The following is a 22,210-nucleotide window of genomic DNA, read 5'->3' on the forward strand; positions in this document are numbered from 1 at the left end:
AATACGCGTTATTTCACATGAATGGGTGGGTCCAGGGGATTAGGGCACCTCCTGCTCTGGTCACCTGGACCCACCATCTATGTGAAAAATCACTGGTTTCGCCACTCTAGTGTGGCCTCCAGCGGTCGGGGATTTCCCATTTCTTGTTTTAAAGGCAACATTTTCGTGTTCTCAGCCTGTGCTATACAGATGCAGAGGCTGACTGTGACCATTCAGTGGTGGGAGTTCGTCAGTATGGGAGGGTGGTGAGATGTCCTAAGAGGATACTGGCGTGGGACCACTCCTGAGGTTACTGGCGTGAGATTATCCCAAGGTAAGTATCCCTGGTTAATTTAGAACAATAAAGGACTTTTTTCGTTGTTATGTTTTTATTTCTTTTTTTAACTCTGCTGAAATGGGTAAGGGGTACCGTGTACCCCTATACTCATTTCTTCTGGGGAGGGGGCGGCTTCTGGGGTCCGCTTGTTAAAGGGGAACCCCGGATGGCACCATGAACCCCCCAGGACGTCGGCGGCCCCCACCTCCTCCTGGGGCACCGGAGGTGGGGAAGAGCCCCTTGTCCATGGATTGGACAAGGGCTCTGGGGGAGAGGGGGAGGTTTGCCGCCCCTCTCCTCCAGAGCCCCCCCCCCCATACCATGGACCATGCGGGCTGGTATAGCTCAGGGTGCGAAGCCCCACGTGGCCGGGACTCCGCATTCTGGCTATCCCAGCCTGCATGGGGGACAAGGGGTTAAGGAGGCTTGGGAGGGGGGACCCCACGCTGTCTGTTTTCATGAAATGTATACAATATGTATACAGAACTCGTAATGCAGTAACCTGTACTGCAGCAGTGTCATTTTACACAGTTTAAAAATAATTTTTCCTATGAAACTTTAAAATCGTTTATTTCAAAAACTATAAGGTCTTTTCACAAATTTTTTTTTTACCATGTTCCTACTCATCTGCTTAATATACATGCCAAATTTGGTGATGATAGCATGTAAGGGGGCTTCACAATTCACCACGGAATTTAGCACAATTGACTTCAATGTAAACACGAATTCGGTACTCGGAATTGCAGAATTTTCGAGTTTTGAGTGCTTACTCGGAACTGCCAAATTCCGATGGCAAACTCGAAATTCGGAATCCGAGAGCTCAGCCCTAGTGGCTGAATCACACACCTGAAACAAGCATGCAGCTAATCCAGTCTGACTTCAGTCAGAGCACCTGATCTGCATGCTTCTTCAGGGGCTGTGGCTAAAAGTATTAGAGACACAGGATCAGCAGGAGAGTCAGGCAACTGGTATTATTTTAAAAGGAAAATCTATAGCCTTCTCAGCGTAGGTTCCCTTTAATGACAATCAGCCTTTTGCATGACCTTAACCTGTGTTTGGCTTTCTCTAAAATAAACATATGAAAGGCTTGTTCCTTCTCTGTTTCCTGGAGAAAGTGTGCGGTGTATAAATTATTTTCTATTGTTGCCGTGAAGACTCTGCACAATGTAGTTTCCATCCGGTACATAGATGGGATAACACTATGTACAGAGCAGGATTATCCCCCAGGCAACTTACAAAAATGAACACAAGGGGGCCCACATCTAGTACCTTGCTCCATTACATCTTAAACCATCTCTATGTACACTGTTTATATGCTAGATCTATCATTTAGGAGATTGGTGTTATACCTTGAAGCATTTATCTGCTTTAATTACTTGGATAACTAAAATATATTAGTTATACATCATTAATGTTACCCTCCTTGAAGTGAGCAGTGATTTTGAACACCTCCACAGTCCCATCACCCTCACATCATATATTTGCTCCTCTATACTTCCATGCCCATTCCAAACCAGTGCATACTGATGTTTTAAAGTGGACCTGAACTCTTGCACAGAATAGAAGGAAAACCTAAAGAAATACACCCTGTATGTATTTAGAGAGTTTAGCCAGTCTAATCCCCCTCATTTGTGTCCAATCACAAATTGTAATTTGGTCTCTCTCCTGTGTCCGCTGACGGCTCAACAAAAGTTGTTTGAAACATCTGATTTCGATGTATGGTGTATTGGCTGACAGGTAAAAAATTGTACCTAAATGACGACGAGCGACCAATATCGGGCATTTTGCCAGATACATCTGGTGGATTGACTCAGATGTTAGGCAGATATAGTGCAATTGGCCACGTGTGTACAGTGTTCTTCTACTAGGCCAGGAGGGGCTTGTCAGATGGGAAGCTCCAGCGTGTCACGTCCTATCAGAACAGCGGCATGTAAGTCTTCCATCAGGTCCAACAATATAGGATCACTATGATTGGTGTAAACTGATTTAAATTGATTGGCTGCTGTTAACCATGTCTAGTTTACATACCAATGTGCGATTGTATCGTAATTGTGACTTCCAGCAAAGCTTTATAAAGAGGCATGCAGCCTTGAAACGTTGCGTTAACTGCTGGAATGCTTTGATATAATAAGAGCAGAAGAATTTAACAGATGGCGCCGGCTTCATCTCTTTTACTTTGCTGATTGATCCAGAGTGCTGCTGGACTACTAGCCAGGCACATCATTACCTGTCTGTACAGTGTTCTTCTACAGAATGTGCACATGTTGTGCATAATAACCACTTTCTCTAGTCTTCCTCACTGGTAAAATAGTTTCCACAACATTGGTTGTTTTCAGCGACTTTTGTTGGTCGTGTGTAAAGACCTTTTTAGCCAATCTTATATCTGCAACCTGTGCATTTCATCTGATCAGTGTTGTTTCTTTGTTCTACTCCTGGATGGAACCAGGGCTGTGGAGCTAGGTACCTGGAGTTAGTCAGTGGTTTCATTAACGGAGGAGTTGGATGATTTTTGTACCCTCTCCATATCCCTGAACAGGTTGTGGAGTTGGAGTCGGAGCAATTTCGGGTACTCTGAGTCAGTGGTTTCAAAACTGAAGATTTGGAGTTCGAGTCGGATGGCTTTTGTACCAACTCCATAGCTCTCTATGACACACCATTTGCGTTATAAGCCAAACGTGGGGCTGCAGTGGAGCACTGAAAGCACAGAGGGAGCAGGCAGAGCTATGAGGAAGCGGACGGAGCAGCTGGGCGCTGCGATACATGCATGGATTGCAGTTGCTGATTGGGTCAATTATGGTATGATTAAAGGCCCATGCACATGCTTGATTAAAGTCAGCTGAGGAGGCTGGTAATCTGGAGTTTGTATATCAGCCTCCGACGTCAACCAGGCAGATCAATTTGGCAGAGTGACGGCCAATAGCTTTGTTCTCCCCACTTAGCTGCTGTACTGTTGGCCCTCTTCATTGCAACAGAACACGTTGTTGGCCGGCAGGGTAACACGTCTGTGTGGTCTCTGCTTAGCGATGATGCCCAAGGCATTGGGTACAATCCCGTTGGGCAACATCCATTCAGCATCTGAATGGGCGTTTAGTCGACATGAGAATGGTTGCTCCTCACAATAACACCACTCCTTATCCTTTAGGGCCTTTTTACACCAAAAATCATTAGCAATTGTAATGTTCCAACAATTTTTTTCATGTTTACATTTGTGATTTTCGTTCTGGGAACAAAAATTGCAGTGCAAATGCTTTTGTGATTGCAATGCTGCAGTGCATAAGCTCCCATAGGGAGAAACTGCACTAGTGCTTTGCATATGTCTCGATTGGCAAGTGCAGTGGATTCGCCATGGAATCGCCTGCAGTGTGAAACAGCCCTTGAAGAGGAACTCCAGTGAAAATAATGTAATAAAAAGTGCCTTATTTTTACAATAATTATGTATAAATGATTTAGTCAGTGTTTACCCATTGTAAAATCTTTCCTCTCCTTGATTTACATTCTGACATTTACCACATGGTGACATTTTTACTGCTGGCAGGTGATGTCCGTGGAAGGAGATGATGCTTGCTTTTTTGGCAGTTGGAAACACCTGTTATTTCCCTCAATGCAACAAAGCTCTCACAGTGTGATGTCAGAACCATGGTCCTGACATCACACTGTAGGCGTGGTTTCACCACAATATCAGCCATACAGAGCCCCCTGATGATCTATTTGAGAAAAGGTAAAGATTTCTCATGGGAAAGGGGATATCGGCTACTGATTGGGATGAATTTCAATTCTTGGTTTTAGTTTCTCTTTAAGCCTCTTTCAGGTGGACGGCTGAACTGTGCACTTGTCGGGCCATGAGTATTTGTAATGACATGCATGTCATCGTTTGACACACAGTGACGCTACCCAGTGGCAAAGAACGGGACCTGTTGCATCTGAGCACTGTACTCAGATGTAACTGCAAGAAGAGTTGCCTATAGTGATGTACATGTGGATATACAGGAGCAGCTGACACTGCCTTCATCCCTCCGTGTGAATGAGACCTAACCGTTAAACACCTTATTAAATACTTTATGCACCACTGTTCTCTGCTTTTTGACACTGTGTGGCCAAACTGTGCAGTCTTCTTGCAGGAGAGGCTTGGCTGAGCTGCTGTTCACTACTACTACCAATTAGAATGTGGTTAGGGTGTGCGGCTGGTATGCCACTTTAACTCTTCTGCAATAGGCGTTTAAAAAGGAAGGGTGGCATGGTCAGTAGAGAGAGAAAAGAGTTTGGACAACAAATTGTGCATACATATGTGTGTACATGCTAATAATTTTTAGTTGATGTAAATCTTGGGTTAGATTTATGCATATGGATGCAGTTTTTCTGCAGTCACCAATAGCTAAAGTAATCCACCACCTAGCTGCAAAAATGTCCATCATACAGTAAACACATTTTGTATTGACTCCAAATGATAAGCATCTCGTTGACTATCTCTGGTTTGCACTGGCTCTGTTCCATGAGTCAGGTGATTATCAGATGTTGAATCCTATACAGTATACTAAAGTCTAGACTCAGCCAACCGAAGTATTTTGTCCACGAACACATTAACTGTAATGTACAGGAGCAATTCTTGTGTTGCTGCCATTTACTGTCGTCATTCTCCATTATTACACATGAAACGGGCATTCACAATAAACCTTCATCATCATGTAATTTTCAGCTGTCAGTACACTGATATCAAAATACATTTCTTACTATTAAAGGTAACGTTCTATATATTTCTTTATATGTAGACAATTCTGTGGTTAATATTGCCATGTTTTTTCTTTGTATGACCAGGAATGCATTATTTACATATGGAGGCCCCAATACGCGTAATACACCGAGATCTCAAGTCTAGAAATGGTAAAGTATATTTTATTTGTTGTGTTAATACTTCTGTTACACTGAGCAGTAGGGGTTTAGTGATGGGATAATGAGAAATTCTATCATCTTCGAAGCATTGTAGGTCTAGGCAGCCAACCTGACCCTGAGCTACAGGAAAAGCTAAATCTGCTTTGTTATTTAGGGTTGCTGCATGTTGCAGAACACCATTGCCCTTTGTAACACTATAGAATGGTCAATCTATCCATAACTCGTGTTTTATTTCTTGTAGTTGTTAATGTATTCAGAATTCTGATGCCTTGTACACATGCTAGATGATTCACAGCTGGTTGGGCCGCCTCTGCTGACAATCTATTGTGTGTATGGTGGTCCCTGATGTGTTGCAGAGAGATCCGGACTGGCCCGTCTTCCCAGCTGAGCGCAGGCCAACCCTATTTTCTTGCTCACTCTGCCTGCACTGTAACACTCTGTCGAACACTGCACTGTCTTCCTTCCACCCCCCACCAAAGCAACAGAACAGGTTGGTTGCCTCTAGGGGGTGCATTGCTGCATAACTCAGCTCTGAACTGGCCCGCAAGAGATTGAGTCCCAGACCCTGCAGGCAACAGGAATTGTACATGTGTTTAAGTCTGGTACACACATCCAATTTTAGTTGGCCAATTTTACCACTTTAGTGTAGTATGAGAGCTTCCCTACGCAATCTGTTAATTGTATTGAAAAATTGTTGGATGTCACATTACATGGAGGTGGTAAAATTGGTCAGCTATTGACCAATCAAGATTGGATGGGTTTACCAGGCTCTAGGGATGAGAGTGCTGTGGCTGAGCTCCCAGGTCTACATATGAGCCCTGGCAATTTGCTGGAGATTCTACTCTCACTGCAGTTTTTAAATACCCGTTAATAATGAACTTCTCAACGTTTAGTGAAATGTTCTTCTCTGCCCTATAATAAGCAATTCCTTATGCACAATTTCCTCCCCGTTTTTCTCTCTACCCTAATCATTCACGAACGTGCAGTTTCTCCTGATTGTGGCATCTCCCTTACTCACTGTATCCTGTACTATCTATCCCTATTATAAGCTTGGATGGCCCATTGAAGAGGGCTGTAAATTTATATAGAGCGAGAACTGGGTCTCCACCTGGATAAGTTGCTTTTACTTTGTCATTTCAGACAGTACCTTAATCAAATGTACTTAATGAAGGTCTTGGGGACGAAACGTTGTGTATGCTTTTGCTGTGATATGATATAAAGTAAAACCAACTTATCCAGGTGGAGACCTGGTTCGCTCTTTATATAATTTACAGCCCTCTTCAATTCCACTGTACGTGCTCATAAATGTAGAAATAATGAAAATGAAGAACCTTGCAAATATCAAGCACCTCCTCTCCCCAGAAGATCTGCCAACCTTAGTCCATGCCTTCATTACATCCCGACTGGACTATTGTTATACGCTCTACACCGGCTTTCCAAAAACGGACTTGTACTGCCTACAGCTGATATAGAATACTGCTGCCAGACTGTTAAGTCACTGCCACATAACACCAGTCCTACACTCCCTTCACTGGCTACCTATAAAATGGAGGGTCCTATTTAAGATGGAAAAAGCCTGGTCTGATGAATCCTTTTTTCTTTTGCATGAAAATACCTTAGATCTAAATAACCCCCCCCCCCCCTTCCAAAAACACACACCTGCACCCACATTTGTGCTATGTGGGAGGGTATAGCTTACCACACATAGCATGAATTTGGTATGACGGGCCAAAGCTTTGTGAGACAACTTTTTAATTTTACCTATTTAACTTTTCTAAATATGCAATTCATATGTATCAGTTAGTTACTGTATTATTATTATTACTAATAATATAATATTTTTTTATTATTTTTTATTATTATTTGTCTGTTGCATTTACAAAGTATCTTGTGTTCTTCTTTTTAGTTGTAATAACCATAGATGGAATATTGAAGGTAAGTGTGGTCTCATTGTATCTGTAATCTGAACAAGGCAAATGATGTTGATTAGTGTAAATTATAAGCATTGACTATGGAAATGAACTATTATAATTGAAAAATCCTTTTGTGTAGCTGTGCTTGCTGCAGCTGTTTACTTATACAGGCACAAGTCCTCTTGAGTGCATCATCAAAAGGTGTGGTCTTAAAATCGCTCATCACCACTTACGTCTCATGAACAGCAAAGCCACACCTCCTCATGTAGTCTCGTGGTTTCGGGTGTAATAAAGAGATTCTGTGGAAATGTAATCAGACATTTAATTTTTCTTCCTACTTTGCGTGCCACACAATCACACCTGTCTGACCCACCCATCATCTGAATCCAGAGAAGATAGAACGTTAGTTGCATTGCAGTTCCAAGCATATTTCGCCTCTGAAGCCAGTTTTTTGACTAGCACTTTGTTTATGCTGATTCCTATCAGAATTTGCATTGCTGAGTTTTGAGTTTTTATTTTTTAAAGAAACTCTAACAAAATTTTCAGCCTTATTTCTTCTATCCTATAAGTTCCTATACATGTTCTAATGTGGTCTGTATTACAGCAGCCTTTCCTAGTTGCACAGTGGCTGTATTATCTCTGTTATATAATCTAATCTTCTTTCCTCTGATGGCTTTGTCGGGCGCAGGCAGGAATTTGCTGCTCTGCTTGTAATAGGATAGAAGCTATACACACCCTCTCCACGCCCCCTGCAGGCTCTGTATGAGTCACAGATTGAGCTCCTCTCAGCCTATCACATGGCATGTCTTTTGTTTGTAAACCCTGCTTAAAACTGGCGATTACAAGCCAGGATTGCAGCAGGGAGTGTCAGAAACAGCACAGAGGGGCCCAGGAGAACATAATGAATAGAATGGTATGCTTTTTATTATAAGAATTTTTGGAGTACAGATTCTCTTGAAGCTTTATCTACTATTTTGTGAATTGCCCTTTGACATTATTTTTGAATCTAAGACTTCTATTTATCTTATCTAGATTTGTGATTTTGGTGCCTCAAGGTTCCATTCCCATACAACTCATATGTCCCTTGTAGGGACTTTTCCATGGATGGCACCCGAGGTTATTCAAAGTCTTCCTGTTTCCGAAACCTGTGACACATACTCATATGGCGTGGTAAGTCCTTTTTCTGATTTTGCTTGAAAGTCAAACCAATATTGAACTAGAGCAGACAAATCCATGCAGTCTCTGCACCCTGACAGAAGTTACATGGACCCTTGCACAGATTAACTTTTCTACTGAGTTTCCTCCTAAGACAGTGCTGTCCAACTGGCGGCTGGCGAGCCGCACCCGGCCCGTCAGACCTCCTTTCTGCAGCACGCCAGAATTTGTCTGTCTTGTGTCTCTTTCTCATCTAACTTTTTTTTCACCTTTTTGTTTTTTTTCCCGAGTCCTCCATTTGGAGGACAGTAAAAGCCGGGGAAGAGGGTGGAGCAAGTGGCGCCGAAGTTCCGTCTTCCCCTCCTTTCAGAAGACATATGTGCCGACTGATGTGGGAGGGAAGGGGCAAAGCAAATGGCGCGGAAGTTCCATCCTCCCCTCCTTTCAGAGGACTTGTGTGCCGACTGGTGTGGGAGGGAAGGGGCAGAGCAAATAGCACCCAAGCTCCGTCCTCCCCTCCTTTCAGGAGATATGTCTGAATGGTATGGGAGGGAAGAGGCAGAGCAAATGGCACTGAAGTGTTGTCCTCCCTTCAGAGGAGGCATGTGCTGATTGGTGTGCGAAAGAAGGGGCGGTGCTGCAGCATGCTACAGAGCCACAAGCTGGATCATACAGGTTAGACAGGCACTCCCCTCAGTTTGCAAGGTGCTCGTAGACCAGGGGGATTGATGACAGGGGTCACCTGATACTGCCATCTTGATGGTGATTGGTTAAAGGGGGTCATCTGCTGTCAGATGTGTGCAAAGGTGCACCTAATGCTGCTGTCTGGGGTGGAGGTTATATGGAGGGAGGGAGGTATTTTTATGAAGGATGATGCTGCCCTGTGTTTTATTTTTTTTGGGGGAGGGGGTTTAAATTGGGGGCAATGCAGCTTAATATGTTTTCTTTAGGGTTATATTGGGGGAAATACTGCCAAGTTATGGATATTTTAGGGAGTAATTCTGCCAAATTGTCAGTATTTGGGGAGGAAACACTGCTAAATTATGTCAATTTTGAAGAGAAATTATGCTTATGTTTTTTTGGGAGAAAATTCTGCTAAATTATATGTATTTTGGGGGCGAAACACTGCCAAATTCAGTGTATTTTATGGGGAAATGCTGCTAAATTATATGCATTATTGGGGGAAACTATGCTAAATCTGTATTTTTTTTTCTGAAATCACTGCTAAATGTTGTGTAGTTTTGTAAATGCTGCTAAATTAGGTGTATTTAGGAGCCAAATGCTGCTAAGTTATATATTTTTGGGGGGGAAACCGCTGCCAAATCATGTGTTTTTTTTGCTGAAGAAATGAGCAAGTCCATTGTGTTATCAGTTTTGATCTGCATGTTTTATCCTATTTGTACCGCGAAAACATAATTGTGGCCTGCCCTCCACCATGTCTCAAAAAAATGTGGCCCTCCGGGTCCATGAAGTTGGACAGCACTGTCCTAAGAGATACATTTTCATCTTCTCTAAGAAGAGCTTGTTAGTTAAGACATAGGTCAAAGTAAATATCGTGAATAATTCACTACATTCTGCTATGTCACTTGAGTTCCTCTTTAAAAAAAATTGATATACTTAAAGTACAGTGACCAGATTTCTCTGGGTCCAACCTGGGACGGAAAGGGAGGGGGGGTGTTTGCGGTGAAAAATGGGCGCGGGGAATGGGGGGCGGGGCCATGACATTGTATGGGCGGAGCGTAACCGTAACCCCAAAGCAGCAAATATAGCCAACTAGGACCATTAAATAATAAATGCAGCAACTGTTACCCTAGACACCAGAAAATAAACGCAATGTGGGCAACATTTCAGCAGAAAACGCAATTTGGGACACATTTCAGCAGAAATGGAGCGGGGCTGCGGGCTATGCAGTTGCACGGCGTCTATTAGACGCTGCATGCCAGTTCATGCAATGGTACGATGGCCAGTGTCCCGAGGCCACCGTTCCAGTGACAGTGTTCCGAGGCAGTTAAAAGCGGGACATTTCCCGGGACCTCATGCAGCCTGGGACAGGGGACCCTGAATCCGGTACCTGTCCCAGGTAAAGCGGGACGTATGGTCAGCGTACTTAAAGAGAACCTAACACAAAGAATTGAATGTGGGCATTAACCTCCTTGGCGGTAATCCCGAGCTGAGCTCGGGGTATGCCGCCGGAGGTCGCCGCTCAGGCCCTGCTGGGCCGATTTTCATTCTGAAAAAAGCAGCACACGCAGCCGGCACTTTGCCAGCCGCGTGTGCTGCCCGATCGCCCGATGCAGCGGCGAAAGAGGGTCCCCCCAGCCGCCCGAGCCCAGCGCAGCCGGAACAAACAGTTCCGGCCGGCGCTAGGGGCTGGATCGGGCGGCTCTGACGTCAGGACGTCGACTGACGTCCATGACGTCACTCCGCTCGTCGCCATGGCGACGAGGAAAGCGAAACAAGATAGGCCGCTCATTGCGGCCTATCTTGTTACTTTCGATTGCCGGAGGCGATCGAAAGTACGCTTCCGGAGCGCCCTCTAGTGGGCTTTCATGCAACCAACTTTCAGTTGGCTGCATGAAATATTTTTTTTTTAATTTAAAAAAAACCCTCCCGCAGCCTCCCTGGCAAAATAAATAAACCGCCAGGGAGGTTAAACACCAAGTGAACACCTGACTTATATGGCTTTGCAAATTTGGCCTTATTGGCTATTCATGAGGCAATGCTCATGCAAATATGCATTTGCTTTCACATGCCAAACTATGCAGGGTCAAAAACCAACACCGCAAAGCGGTTGCCCTGCGGGAATTAGTTCATGCTTCATTAGCACTATCCAGGAGCGCCACGGGGAGGCTTCCCAATGCCCCCATACAACTGGGGGGCCACGGGGCCCCAAGCTCTCACTGCCTGGAGACCACAGCGGCACCCCGAAGGAGGAGGCTGGGGGGCGCCCCCCCCAACCGTGGCCAACGCCGGGGAGGGCCGTCCGCACCCGCCTCCTAAATTAAAAATAGGCACTTACCTTAACGTCCATTGCGTTCTGCTGCTGAGCATGACTTGGGTGCAACACATAAGGAGTGACGCACGGGTCACTCCAAGCTTGTAGAGCTTGGGGTTGGCTCACACGCAGCACTCCAAGGCGGGGGGGGGGGGGGGGGGTAGGGGAGGACGAGCGCAGACAGCTCACTCCAGGGCTCACATCACCTAGAAAAAGCCATCCACCACCCGCTTCCAAAAAGAGAACCTAAACATGCTGATCTCTTTGGCTGCAGTAGTGGCTGAATCACACACCCGAAACGTGTTTGTATGCGTTGCGTGGCTGATCCCATTCACTGAAAGTGAATGGGACAGCCGCGCGGTTTGGGAAAAAATGCGTGCAGCATTCATTCCCGGACCGCACAAGTCCGGAACGCATGCAGTGTGAACATCACAGTGCAGTCTATGCACTGTCTGATGCCGTGCGTGTCTGCTTCCTGCACGCGTTTCCGAAACGCGGATGGGAATGCGTGCAGTGCGAATGAGGCCTTAGAGACACAGGATCAGCAGGAGAGTCAGGCAACTGGTATTATTTTAAAAGGAAAAATACATATCCTTCTCAGTTTAGGTTCCCTTTAAGTAATTGAGGACAGATTCCTTAAAATGTGTCATCTAAATCACCTGACTAGAGATAATGAGTTGGTTGATAGGTGCCGCCTACAGAGGGAGGGTGGGGTCAGCTCCGTTTACAACTTAGGTTTTCAACATTTATTTTTTTTTTTTTTTTTTATAACTTGCCTAGATTTGTACTTGAGTTAAATGTTAACATACTGTAATATCCTTGGGGCACTATTTGGTTGGCTCTTTGATTTTTTTTTTCTTTAGTTTCCCCAAAGCAATGTGAACAATTAGCTAAATTACATTGTAGAATAGAAAAGTTAACAATATTTGCTTCGTGTTTTCTTGTCTCGGATATAAATGGATATGGCTTTGTGTTTTAACATGCTATACTCTCAGCTTTATGGAACACTAGTGGCCTAAGCCCATTTAAAAACAGGCTATGCCCGTTCCTAATGCGCCGCACACCTATCGTGCGTGCGCACACACACGCTTGCCCCTCCCTCCTGGCCCCGTCCTCCGGCTCTTGGCGGTGTCTCTGCGTCTTTTCTCTGCACATGCGCAGTGCTTAAAAGCACTGACGGACGGATGTAGTGACACGGATTTTATAGTATAGGATGTGCACTAAACATTGATTTAGTATTTATGTACTATTTTGTCCTCATCATGAAGTACAAATGTAATTGGCCTGTAGATTTAGAAGATGGAGCCAAGGCAAGTCTTATGACCACTGTTCTCTTCATAAGCACTTTAGCTGTCTTCGTATTGATATAATGATGTTGTGATGTGACATTTTTTTATGATAATGGCCAGTTGTCCTCTTTTCAGGTTGGACATATACCGGTAATTGAAATGAATTTTCTTAGCGGATATAAAGCATTGCAAATGACTCTCTCACTGCTCTAAAGGCAACTACTAAAAGACAAAGTTCTGCACGTCATTAAAATAATTCCCTATTTTTAATGGTGTCATGAAAAATAAGTCTGAGCTACGTATCTTAAGTGTTCCAATTTGGGAAAATTCACAGTAATGGGTTCTGAATAATTACTAAATATCTGAAATGAAAAATGGTAGATGCCATCTTGTTTATAAAGAAGGAAGATCATTAAACATTCTTACGTTTTATTTTTGTTGGGGGAGGGGGAGTTGCGTTATCACAAATGTAATTGATTATTAAAACTTGCTTGAACCGGTTTAATGATTGCTGCTGTAGCAAATAGCAGCAATCATTCACTTATAAAGGTGTTTGTTTTTTGTTTGTTTTTTTAAGTTTAAAAAGAGTACCAAATAATGTCGACAGCAGCTTGTCGGTAGCCTAATACAGGAAGATGCGTTCTTTGCCAGAAAGAAACTCCTGCATTATACCCCATCTGGCAATAAGAACACCCGTTCCATTCTTCTTGCTTGCTCTCTCCCTGCTTCTCTCTTGCCCTCGCTCGCTTCTCTGTGCTCTCTGGTGAGAAGCCAAATCAGAGATGCTGCAGCATCGTGACCCTGGAAATACTTCTGGGGACATGGCCATTTATTTTAAAGGATTACTGTAAGGGGGAAAATGAGTTAAACTTACCTGGGGTTCTAACGTCCTGTGCTCATGCAGTCACTCACCGATGCTCCGTTTCCTGCCTTCAGTTCACTTCCAGAATTTCCAACTTTAAAGTTGGAAAACCACTGCGCCTGAGCAGCCGCATTCTCACTCCCACTAATGTCACTGGGAGCGTACTACGCAGGTGCAGACCGTACTGGATCTGCACCGTACACTCCCAGTGACGTCAGGGGGAACAAGGACGCGGCTGCACAGGCGCAGTGGTTTTCCGACTTTTAAGTCAGAAGTTCCGGAAGTGGTCTGCTGGTAGGGACCGGATCATTGGTGAGTGGCTGCGTGGGCACAGGTCGTCTACAACCCCCAACCCCCTACAATAGTCCTTTAACAAAACTACTGAAGAAAAAGAAGCAGGAATTAAGTGGTAGCCCCTCAGATCAGGTAGTTTTCTTTATACAGTAGTCTGAGAGTTCTCATTAACCACTTCCTAGCCTATGAACCCTGTGTGTCACCCGTACTTGGCCTTAAGATGTGTGCACACCTCAGATTAGATCGTTCTGGGCCCCAGTGCTGTCCAGATGTATTGCATCTCTACAGTATCAGGGGCCCCTGATACTAGGATAATGGTCCACTACATATCCAATGAGTAATAAATTAAAGCAAAACTCCAGAGAGGGAAAATGTCAGATGATTTCCTATGGAGAGAGAAGGCTCTGGATACTATTGAGGCTTTCCTGTCCACTCTTGGTCCCCTCATTCCAGCGATGTCACACCTGTTGCAGCTATTTGACCAACTGGTCAAATACATCTTTATGATCCGTCAGAATGCTTCAGGAGCTCCTGTCCCTGAGTGCTCCCAAAGATAGCAAAGAACAATTGGAGGCCTTAAAGCAAGGCATATACCCCAAGCAACAAATGCATGCATTATGACTGTGAAGTGCAATGTAGACTGGGCTTAGACTTTAACACAAAGCCGGCATGCAGCGAGTTCGAATAATTAGTTACAAAGCAGTACTGTGAACAGGCCCATAGAATTGTATAGGCAGTGAGTTGACATGCAGACTTATTCTGCAACACAACTGACCACTGTGAACAGGGCTCAATGCTTGGCCACAGCCTGTGTTTTATCACACATCTCTTCAGATTACAGTGATGACAGAATGAGTCACACAAGCCCTTCTATCTATCATACCTTCCAGAAAAGTGGATAATAGAAGACTGTCCATTTAGTATGGCAAATGGTGCCTACAGGCATGCAGGTAGTGCTGGATTTTCTTGTTAGAAAACCCAGCAGGCTTTGAAAACTGGATAACATGGCAGTTTACTGATTCAAATTTATATATATTTTTTTAAGTTAAAAAAAATAATTTTTTTTCTTAGGTAATCAAAAAACATTTGTTTTTTTGTTTTTTATTTTACGTAGAATTGACTATAAAATAGCATTTTTTCCCCTTTTTAAAACTAAATTGACTGCAAGTCTTTAGCATAAAAAAAATTATAGCAGCAAATGTGCATGGTTTATAAAATTAGAAATATTCTCATGCAAACCATTAAATCTTGCTGTAAACTGAAAAAAATAGCTCTTAAATATTACATTCATACTGTTTTTTTTCCAGGTGTTGTGGGAAATGTTAACAAGGGAGGTTCCATTTAAAGGACTGGAAGGATTGCAAGTGGCTTGGCTCGTGGTAGAAAAAAACGAGGTAAGGCTACTTTTTATGCTCAGATACAGTTGATAGATATGAGAACAGTATTGGGGGTTTGCAAAAGACTTTTTCATCTTCTTCAAATTGAAAGTAAGTTCAACGCTTATGGAAAGATTACCAGTAGGAGCTAACACAAAGGGTCAAACTAATGTTATTCCTCATGAATGGACCCTTTACATCTAATTGTTGAGTCTTCACATCATGATGCCGTAGATCAAAAATCGTAGAACTACTGTACTAGTTTCTCTGCCTCAATAGGGTAACCTGGGGGTTTGTTCTTCGTGATGAAAGGAGCCATTGCGTCCAAGGTAGGGGACCGTTTATCTCCATCTCCCGTGATTTTGGGCATCTTTTTACTGGCCAGGAGTTGATATTTCAGTGAAAGACCTTCAGATACTTCAACTTAACTCGCCCAGCAGGAGACGTTGTACTACAAGAAGCTGTCACTGTAGATGAGAGTTTCAAAAATAAAAGAAGAAAAAAAAATAAAGAAAATTACAGTTTAGCCTCCCGCAGGATGTTCGACTCCACATTAAAGATATGTTCATAACACGTATTGGCAGGGCTGTGGCTGAGCTTTATGGTTCCTCCTCAAAGCTTTTGCCATTGTATAATGTCCAGGGCAAAGTAAATACTTCCAATACCGGGTAACTAGCTCAGAATCACTCTGGCTTTTTAACATTTTTACATGTTTACAAATATTTTTGTACAGATATTAGGATTTCTTTTTGTTTAAAATATCGGTTTATATTTATCTGGCGTGTTTGTAGCACAAAGGAAGGTAACCTGATCAAAATGGCGGTTTAAATGGAGAAGCCATTTTGATCTCCTCTGTTGTTGTAGCACACGGGATGGGCTGCTAGGTCACCCTTTGTTGACTATGATTTAGTGTGAGCTTCAGTAGCAAAGGATATTTAAAGGCCCAAGAAACCTTGAAATATTTGTCGGCACATTGAAAAGACCTTTGATTAAAATCTTCAAATTGTACCAGTTCCAAAACTGAATGTAGTAAGTGATCAGATAATGGTGGCAATGCTAGTTTGATATATTGCTTCAGACAGCTGAACTTCCCTCCAGTAACTCCATTGAAAGACACTGCAGTCATCCTCTTCTCAGTTAAAAAATGGCTAGGAACATAAAACGAAAGCTCACACTGTGCTACAAAGTAAATGTTACATGTTCAATGAAATACCTGTAGTCTGGTTTATATATGGTTACCGCTATGTTTGTAGCTATATTTAGCTGTTAGTTTTGACATTCTAAAACCTGTCCAACAAAAATAAATCTAAATTTAATTTGCAGATTATAGAAAGCATCTGAAACCAACCTGTCCTATATTAGTTGGGCCCAACAACAAACTTCTTAGAGACCTTGTCCTGGCTGTCCTATACATTTGCTTGAAATTCTTATTTTTAGAAAACATTTCTGCATTTGTTATTTTAACACTGTATGGTCAACTCATTTTTTTTATGTTAACAGTCCCTTCTATTTACCTGCTCTATATAATATCTAGGCCAAGCACCATTTTACTACAAGGAACAGATCCTTTTTTTAAAAAAAAAATCTGCTTAGTGATGCTAGTAGACCTGACTCATCTTTGCATGGGGTTACAGGAATTGTTTGATGAAATATATATATAATATATTTCTTCTTCTTATTATTATTATTATAGTGTTTGTATGTGTTAAGCTGGTTATTTGTTATGTTAAAGGGCATATGAAGGGTTACATTTATAGCTGTAAAGGAGGGTTGAAATCCGATCATGGATTAGGTCCAGATAACAGATCAGTGCAACTGTTAAAGAATTGAAGAATAAAAACCCGTACCAAACAGTAAACATAACAGATAAGGCAGATGTAAGTGTCATAACACATTAAAAAATGAGACATCAAGCACACCTAAAAATTATATTGTAGTGCCATCCGTGAAATAAGCTAAAGCCTGGAAGGAAACTTGACAGAGTATCAGTCTTGCAATACCGTGGGAGGCCACAGGACACACACAAATTATTACTACCAGATTCTTCTATGAATTTGTATTTGTCCAGTTCATAGGATATTTGTTTAACGAAGCATAAGTGGACCCCAACCACTTCCCCCAGACCTTATCAAATGTAAGGAGACATCCACTGTCCTTGAAAACTACCTTCATCATGGAAACCACTTTATTAGTCTTCTACCAAACGTGGGATGTTGCAGGGAGGAAAAGGGGGGGGGACATTTATCCAGTGAAGTGCAATAAGTTTCCTAACCAACAATAAAGATTCTCTAAGAAAAATCCTTTGGTGGTGAGAGAAGGCTTCCTTATCCAAAATGCCAAATAAACAAATCAAAGGATGGAAATCTATGGGAATCTCAATCAGTTAGGACAATCGGTTTATGACTGCGGATAAAGTAAAGCTAGGTAATTCTGTTATTCACTGCAACAGACAATTGGTTATGAGAGTCCAAGGTATCACCCAATCTTCATCCGAAAGGTCTGGAATCAAATGAGACCACCATAAGAGACGGGGCAACTTTGGCATAAATAATGAGTATACAACACAGAACTAAAATTTTCAGGGCCTTGGGAGTGTAGAATTCATAGTGAAGGGTAATTTAAAAAATGTCAAATAACCTTCTGATCTCTGAGCCTTCAGTTCAAGTTGTAGGTATTTATGGACTAGGTTTAAGGGTTCATTTAAGGGTTGAGAATTGATTAAAGGTTAACTTTAGGCTATGGGCTGAGGTTTAACATACTTGGGTCATGAGACTTGGTTAAGATCACTCTATTTGCTAGTATTACTTTTCTAAATGTGACTAGACCATATACTAGAATGTATAACAGGTGCCAATGTAGTATAAAAACGTTTAAAAAGAGGAGATAGTGGTGGACTTACCTCCTCCAAGAAGACTCCAAAAATTGTTGGTTTATAGTAAACAATTTATTCACATTACTCCAAATGTGCAGAGCGTTTCACAGGTTTAATCCCGCTTCATCAGGCAGTAACAATATAGTAATAGCATATAGGGTCAGTAGAAGAACCAAGCGCCTCTGTCTATATCCAGTCCATAACAAAATAACTGATGGAGCTTCCAGTAATTTCCTTGTGACATAGCATAACATTAGTGTCTTGTGTATTTCAGAGGTTGACCATTCCAAGCTCCTGTCCAAGAAGTTTTGCAGAATTGATGCGCCTGTGTTGGGAGGCTGAACCAAAGGTAATGTGTGACGCTTCTCTCCTCTCATTAGCACTAAACAATCGTTTGACTTCTTAAAGAACTTCCGATGCGAATATGATTAAAAAGATTTTACTCACCTTTGGCTTCTTCCAGCCCCCCTAGCAGCAGTCTTAGTCCCTCACCATAGCCTCGGTCCTCTGAGTTGTCCCGCTGGCCACTAGAGATGTCCCGAACCGGCGAACTTCGGTGGTTCGCGTTCGCCTACCAATGGCGAACTTTCCCGGAAGTTCGATTCGCCCCATAATGCTCTATTGAGCAAAACTTTGACCCTCTACATCAGTCAGCAGGCACCTTGTTGCCAATCAGACTGCACTCACCCCTGGAGCCCCACCCCCCCCTTATACAAGTCAAGGTCCTTGAGCCTTTTGACTCACTCGTCTGCCTATACTAATTAATTAAGGGACAGCTGCTACACACTCTGCTAAGGAAATTTTAATTAGCCTCTTGTACCCTCCCTCCACCCTTCTACCCTTCTACCTATTCCCTCCTCCCTCCTACCGGAGGGAGGAGGGTCTCATCTGCCAGGGAATTCCAGTATTTCAAAAACCAGCTTACATACCGTGACTGGGATTTGAACCCAGGTCTCAGTGTATGGTAGGTAACGAACATATCCATTATACCACCAACACTAGTTGTAAGCTGGTTTTTGAAATACTGGAATTCCCTGGCAGATGAGACCCTACTCCCTCCGGTAGGGTATAATGGATATGTTCGTTACCTACCATACACTGAGACCTGGGTTCAAATCCCAGTCACGGTATGTAAGCTGGTTTTTAAAATACTGGAATTCCCTGGCAGATGAGACCCTCCTCCCTCCGGTAGGAGGGAGGAGGGAATAGGTAGAAGGGTGGAGGGAGGAGTTAGAAGTCTTGAAACATGCTTTCCATCAAGATTTCTAATGTTTCTAAATGTTAAAGTTCGCCTTCCCATTGAAGTGAATTGCGGTTCGAACTTTTTCTGAACCGAACTTGGTTTCCCGAAGGCTTGCGAACAGGGTTCGCGAACCGAAAATCGGAGGTTCACGACATCTCTACTGGCCACTGGTAAAGATCATGTCCCCACCGAGGGGTCGGCTCTTATGTGCCTGCATAGGCATTTGTGCCTGCGTGTCCACATCATCCGGCGCGTGTTGCGCCTGCGCAGCATGCACCAGATGACATGGATTTGCGGGCATTCAGGCGCAGAACAGGCGACTTACTGGCAGGGTCATGATCTTTACCTGCGGGACAATGTAGGGAGGACCAGGGCTGCGGCGACGCACTGAGACTACTACTAGGGGCTGGAAGAAGCCCCAGGTGAGTAAAAGCTTTTTAATCATATTTGTGTATCAGAAGTCCTTTAAGGTGCATACACACGTCCAACTTAACGCCTGATGTCGTCTGGTTTCATCTTTTGAACTAATTTAAGAGCAAGCAACAAGTTGTTCAAACGTCCTGTACACACTGACCAGCAAAGGGGCTGATTAACTAATCTACTTGTTGTTTAACCAACTTGCTAATGGCGGCTATCGTCTGATCTCCACTGTACACCTGAAACGAACAATGAGCTGGAACAAACAACTGTTTGCACGTTTATTAGTTAATCAAACAACTAGAACACTTCCACTGACTTAACAGTTATTTGCCCGATAGTTGTCAGAACTGATCCGCAAGTTGGATCGGGCAAACCGCCTCTTATCAGTTGGTCATTTAGGCATCCTCATGTCCAACTTATCTTGTGACCAACAAGTTTGAACTAAAGTTGGTTGGAAAAGTTGGACTTGTACGAGCCTTTACAGATGTAAAACATACCGATGAATAACTGTCCGTTGTAGCTAATTTACTTTCAGGTGTAGTGTTACAGCTCTTACTGTGCATATTTAGGGTGTCATGCCAGTGTCTTAAAATTATGTTGAAAGTGGTGATTCAATTCATACTGTAGAATCCATCAGAAACCCATTTGAGGACATTGTAACTACTACACACTCATTTTAATATTGGAATTCATAAACAAACGGGTTTTTGCCTCATGCATTTTTTCTTTCTCTCTCTTTAGAAAAGGCCGTCATTCAAGCAGATCATAGCAAACCTGGAGTCTATGTCGAATGACAGCAAACTGCCAGACCAATGCAATTCATTCTTGCATAACAAGGCTGAGTGGAGGTATGGTCATCTGCCCATGTTAAGGGATAACCATGTAGCCCTCAATCAATAATGCATACATTTTATACTATTTATTTTTCTTTTTTTAGAAGATATGAAAAGGCAGCAGAACCTTAGTGAGTAGATTTATTAAGTGGGTTGGCCCTGCCTAGGAGAACCCACAGAGAAGCATGTGAACAGTTTGAACAGCTGATCAAACTAGTCACATGCTTCTAAGCGAGTTCTCCTAGGCAGGGCCATCCCTATTTATGAATATAGGTGCTCTGAAAACTGGAGCAAAAGTAGAACAAGAAGTTTCTTGGAGCAACCAGAAAAACAATTAGAATTTATTTATTCAACAGTTAAGTCCGGATTGGTTGCTATGTAGTACTGCTCTAGTTTTCTATGTGTTTGCCTTGATGAATCTACCCCACTAAATCCTTGTTCACATAGACATTAAAATGCTACATTGAAGCAATGGCCAGGAAGAAAATAAAAATCCTAGTTTCTCAAAATGCCTTAAAGGATACCTGAGCTGACATGTGCCATGAGATTTGTATGTGTATGTAGAGTGCTGACCATACATATAATTGGCCTGTTTTTTGTTCCTCCTTCTCTCTGACTGTAAGGTTTTTTTGTTTTTTTTTTAAGGCTCTGAATGACAGTTTTCAAGACTCTGAATCATAGTTTCTCTCCATTCAGACTTAACTTGGCTTGTAGATTAAAGGGAATCTTAAAACAGGCGTCGGAGATGATCATTTAAAAGATCATTTACACAATATCTGCAAAACTTGCAAAAGTCAATGAGCATTGGAATGATCCTGCATAATTAAATCCAACATGGGGATCGTTCAAAAATGTGCAGTGGGTGGCCTGTGTCGTGAAACCTTGTTTAATGAATTTTCGGAACAGTGTTGCGCGATCTTGTGAAAACAAAGTTCATTGTGAAAAATCGCCTAGTGGGTATCTGCTTTTACTGACAACTAATTACGGGCTATAAAAACATTTACTTAGCAGAGAAACCGTTCTGAGTAAAGGAAATGGATAAAAATTAATCAATCGTTCAAGATGAAGGTTACAAAACTGTCATCATTCAGCTGAGACAATAAAAACTTTGATCTTTTTTTTTTTTTTTACCTCTTAAACACAAAATAAGACAATAGAATTCCAAGAATATACTTTTTATGAGTAAAACTACAGATAAAATTGTTATTGTCGTCACTATACTTCTAGTTCAGGGGTGAATGTGTGCAAGGCATTTTGAAGATCCATTTTTTATTAGATATGTTTTTTTTCCCCCTCTGTGTGACTTTTCATAATGCAAAAAAATCCATAAGTTCTGACTGCCATTTTTACTCAATGAATTGGTTTAAAATTTGCATGTTTCCATCTGCGAAAAAATGTTTTTGCATGCCACTAGTAGAAAACAATGACTTGTTTTGGAGAAATTTCCCATGCTTACTAGTTTGCTTCTGGGGGCAGTAAGTCTCAGTTAAAACACAGACAGAATTCAAGTGTTATTAAGGCTCTAATCCATTCTTACGCTAAAAGTTAAAAGAAAAAGATCTTTCTTTAGACATCTGCTTGCCCCTTACTGGTTCTACAAAACATGAATGTAAATAAAACTGAATTCTGATATCCCAACTACCATTGCACAGCATCCAAGTCCTGGAATTAATTTTGTCATGAATATATGCATTGACTTTGTGTGCTTTTATATTTTTTTTTGGGGGGGGGGGGGGGGTTGATATAAATGTCAGT

The 22,210-nt window shown here is 42.5% G+C and overlaps 1 protein-coding gene across 7 annotated transcripts in view; it reads left to right on the forward strand.

Annotated features, from left to right (window-relative positions):
* Positions 1 to 22,210, forward strand: part of MAP3K20 (mitogen-activated protein kinase kinase kinase 20) — a 291,544-nt gene that overhangs the window by 156,134 nt on the left and 113,200 nt on the right. For all 7 annotated transcript variants that reach the window (XM_068245494.1, XM_068245492.1, XM_068245499.1 and 4 more), the window contains 6 exons: positions 5,129 to 5,194; positions 7,110 to 7,138; positions 8,149 to 8,286; positions 15,019 to 15,105; positions 18,234 to 18,308; positions 20,364 to 20,470. In XM_068245494.1, coding sequence (XP_068101595.1) covers positions 5,129 to 5,194; positions 7,110 to 7,138; positions 8,149 to 8,286; positions 15,019 to 15,105; positions 18,234 to 18,308; positions 20,364 to 20,470 — 502 coding nt within the window. The remainder of the gene's footprint in view (positions 1 to 5,128; positions 5,195 to 7,109; positions 7,139 to 8,148; positions 8,287 to 15,018; positions 15,106 to 18,233; positions 18,309 to 20,363; positions 20,471 to 22,210) is intronic.

The sequence above is a fragment of the Hyperolius riggenbachi genome, chromosome 7 (assembly GCF_040937935.1).
Source record: "Hyperolius riggenbachi isolate aHypRig1 chromosome 7, aHypRig1.pri, whole genome shotgun sequence".
In the NCBI taxonomy this organism is placed as follows: Eukaryota; Metazoa; Chordata; class Amphibia; order Anura; family Hyperoliidae; genus Hyperolius; species Hyperolius riggenbachi.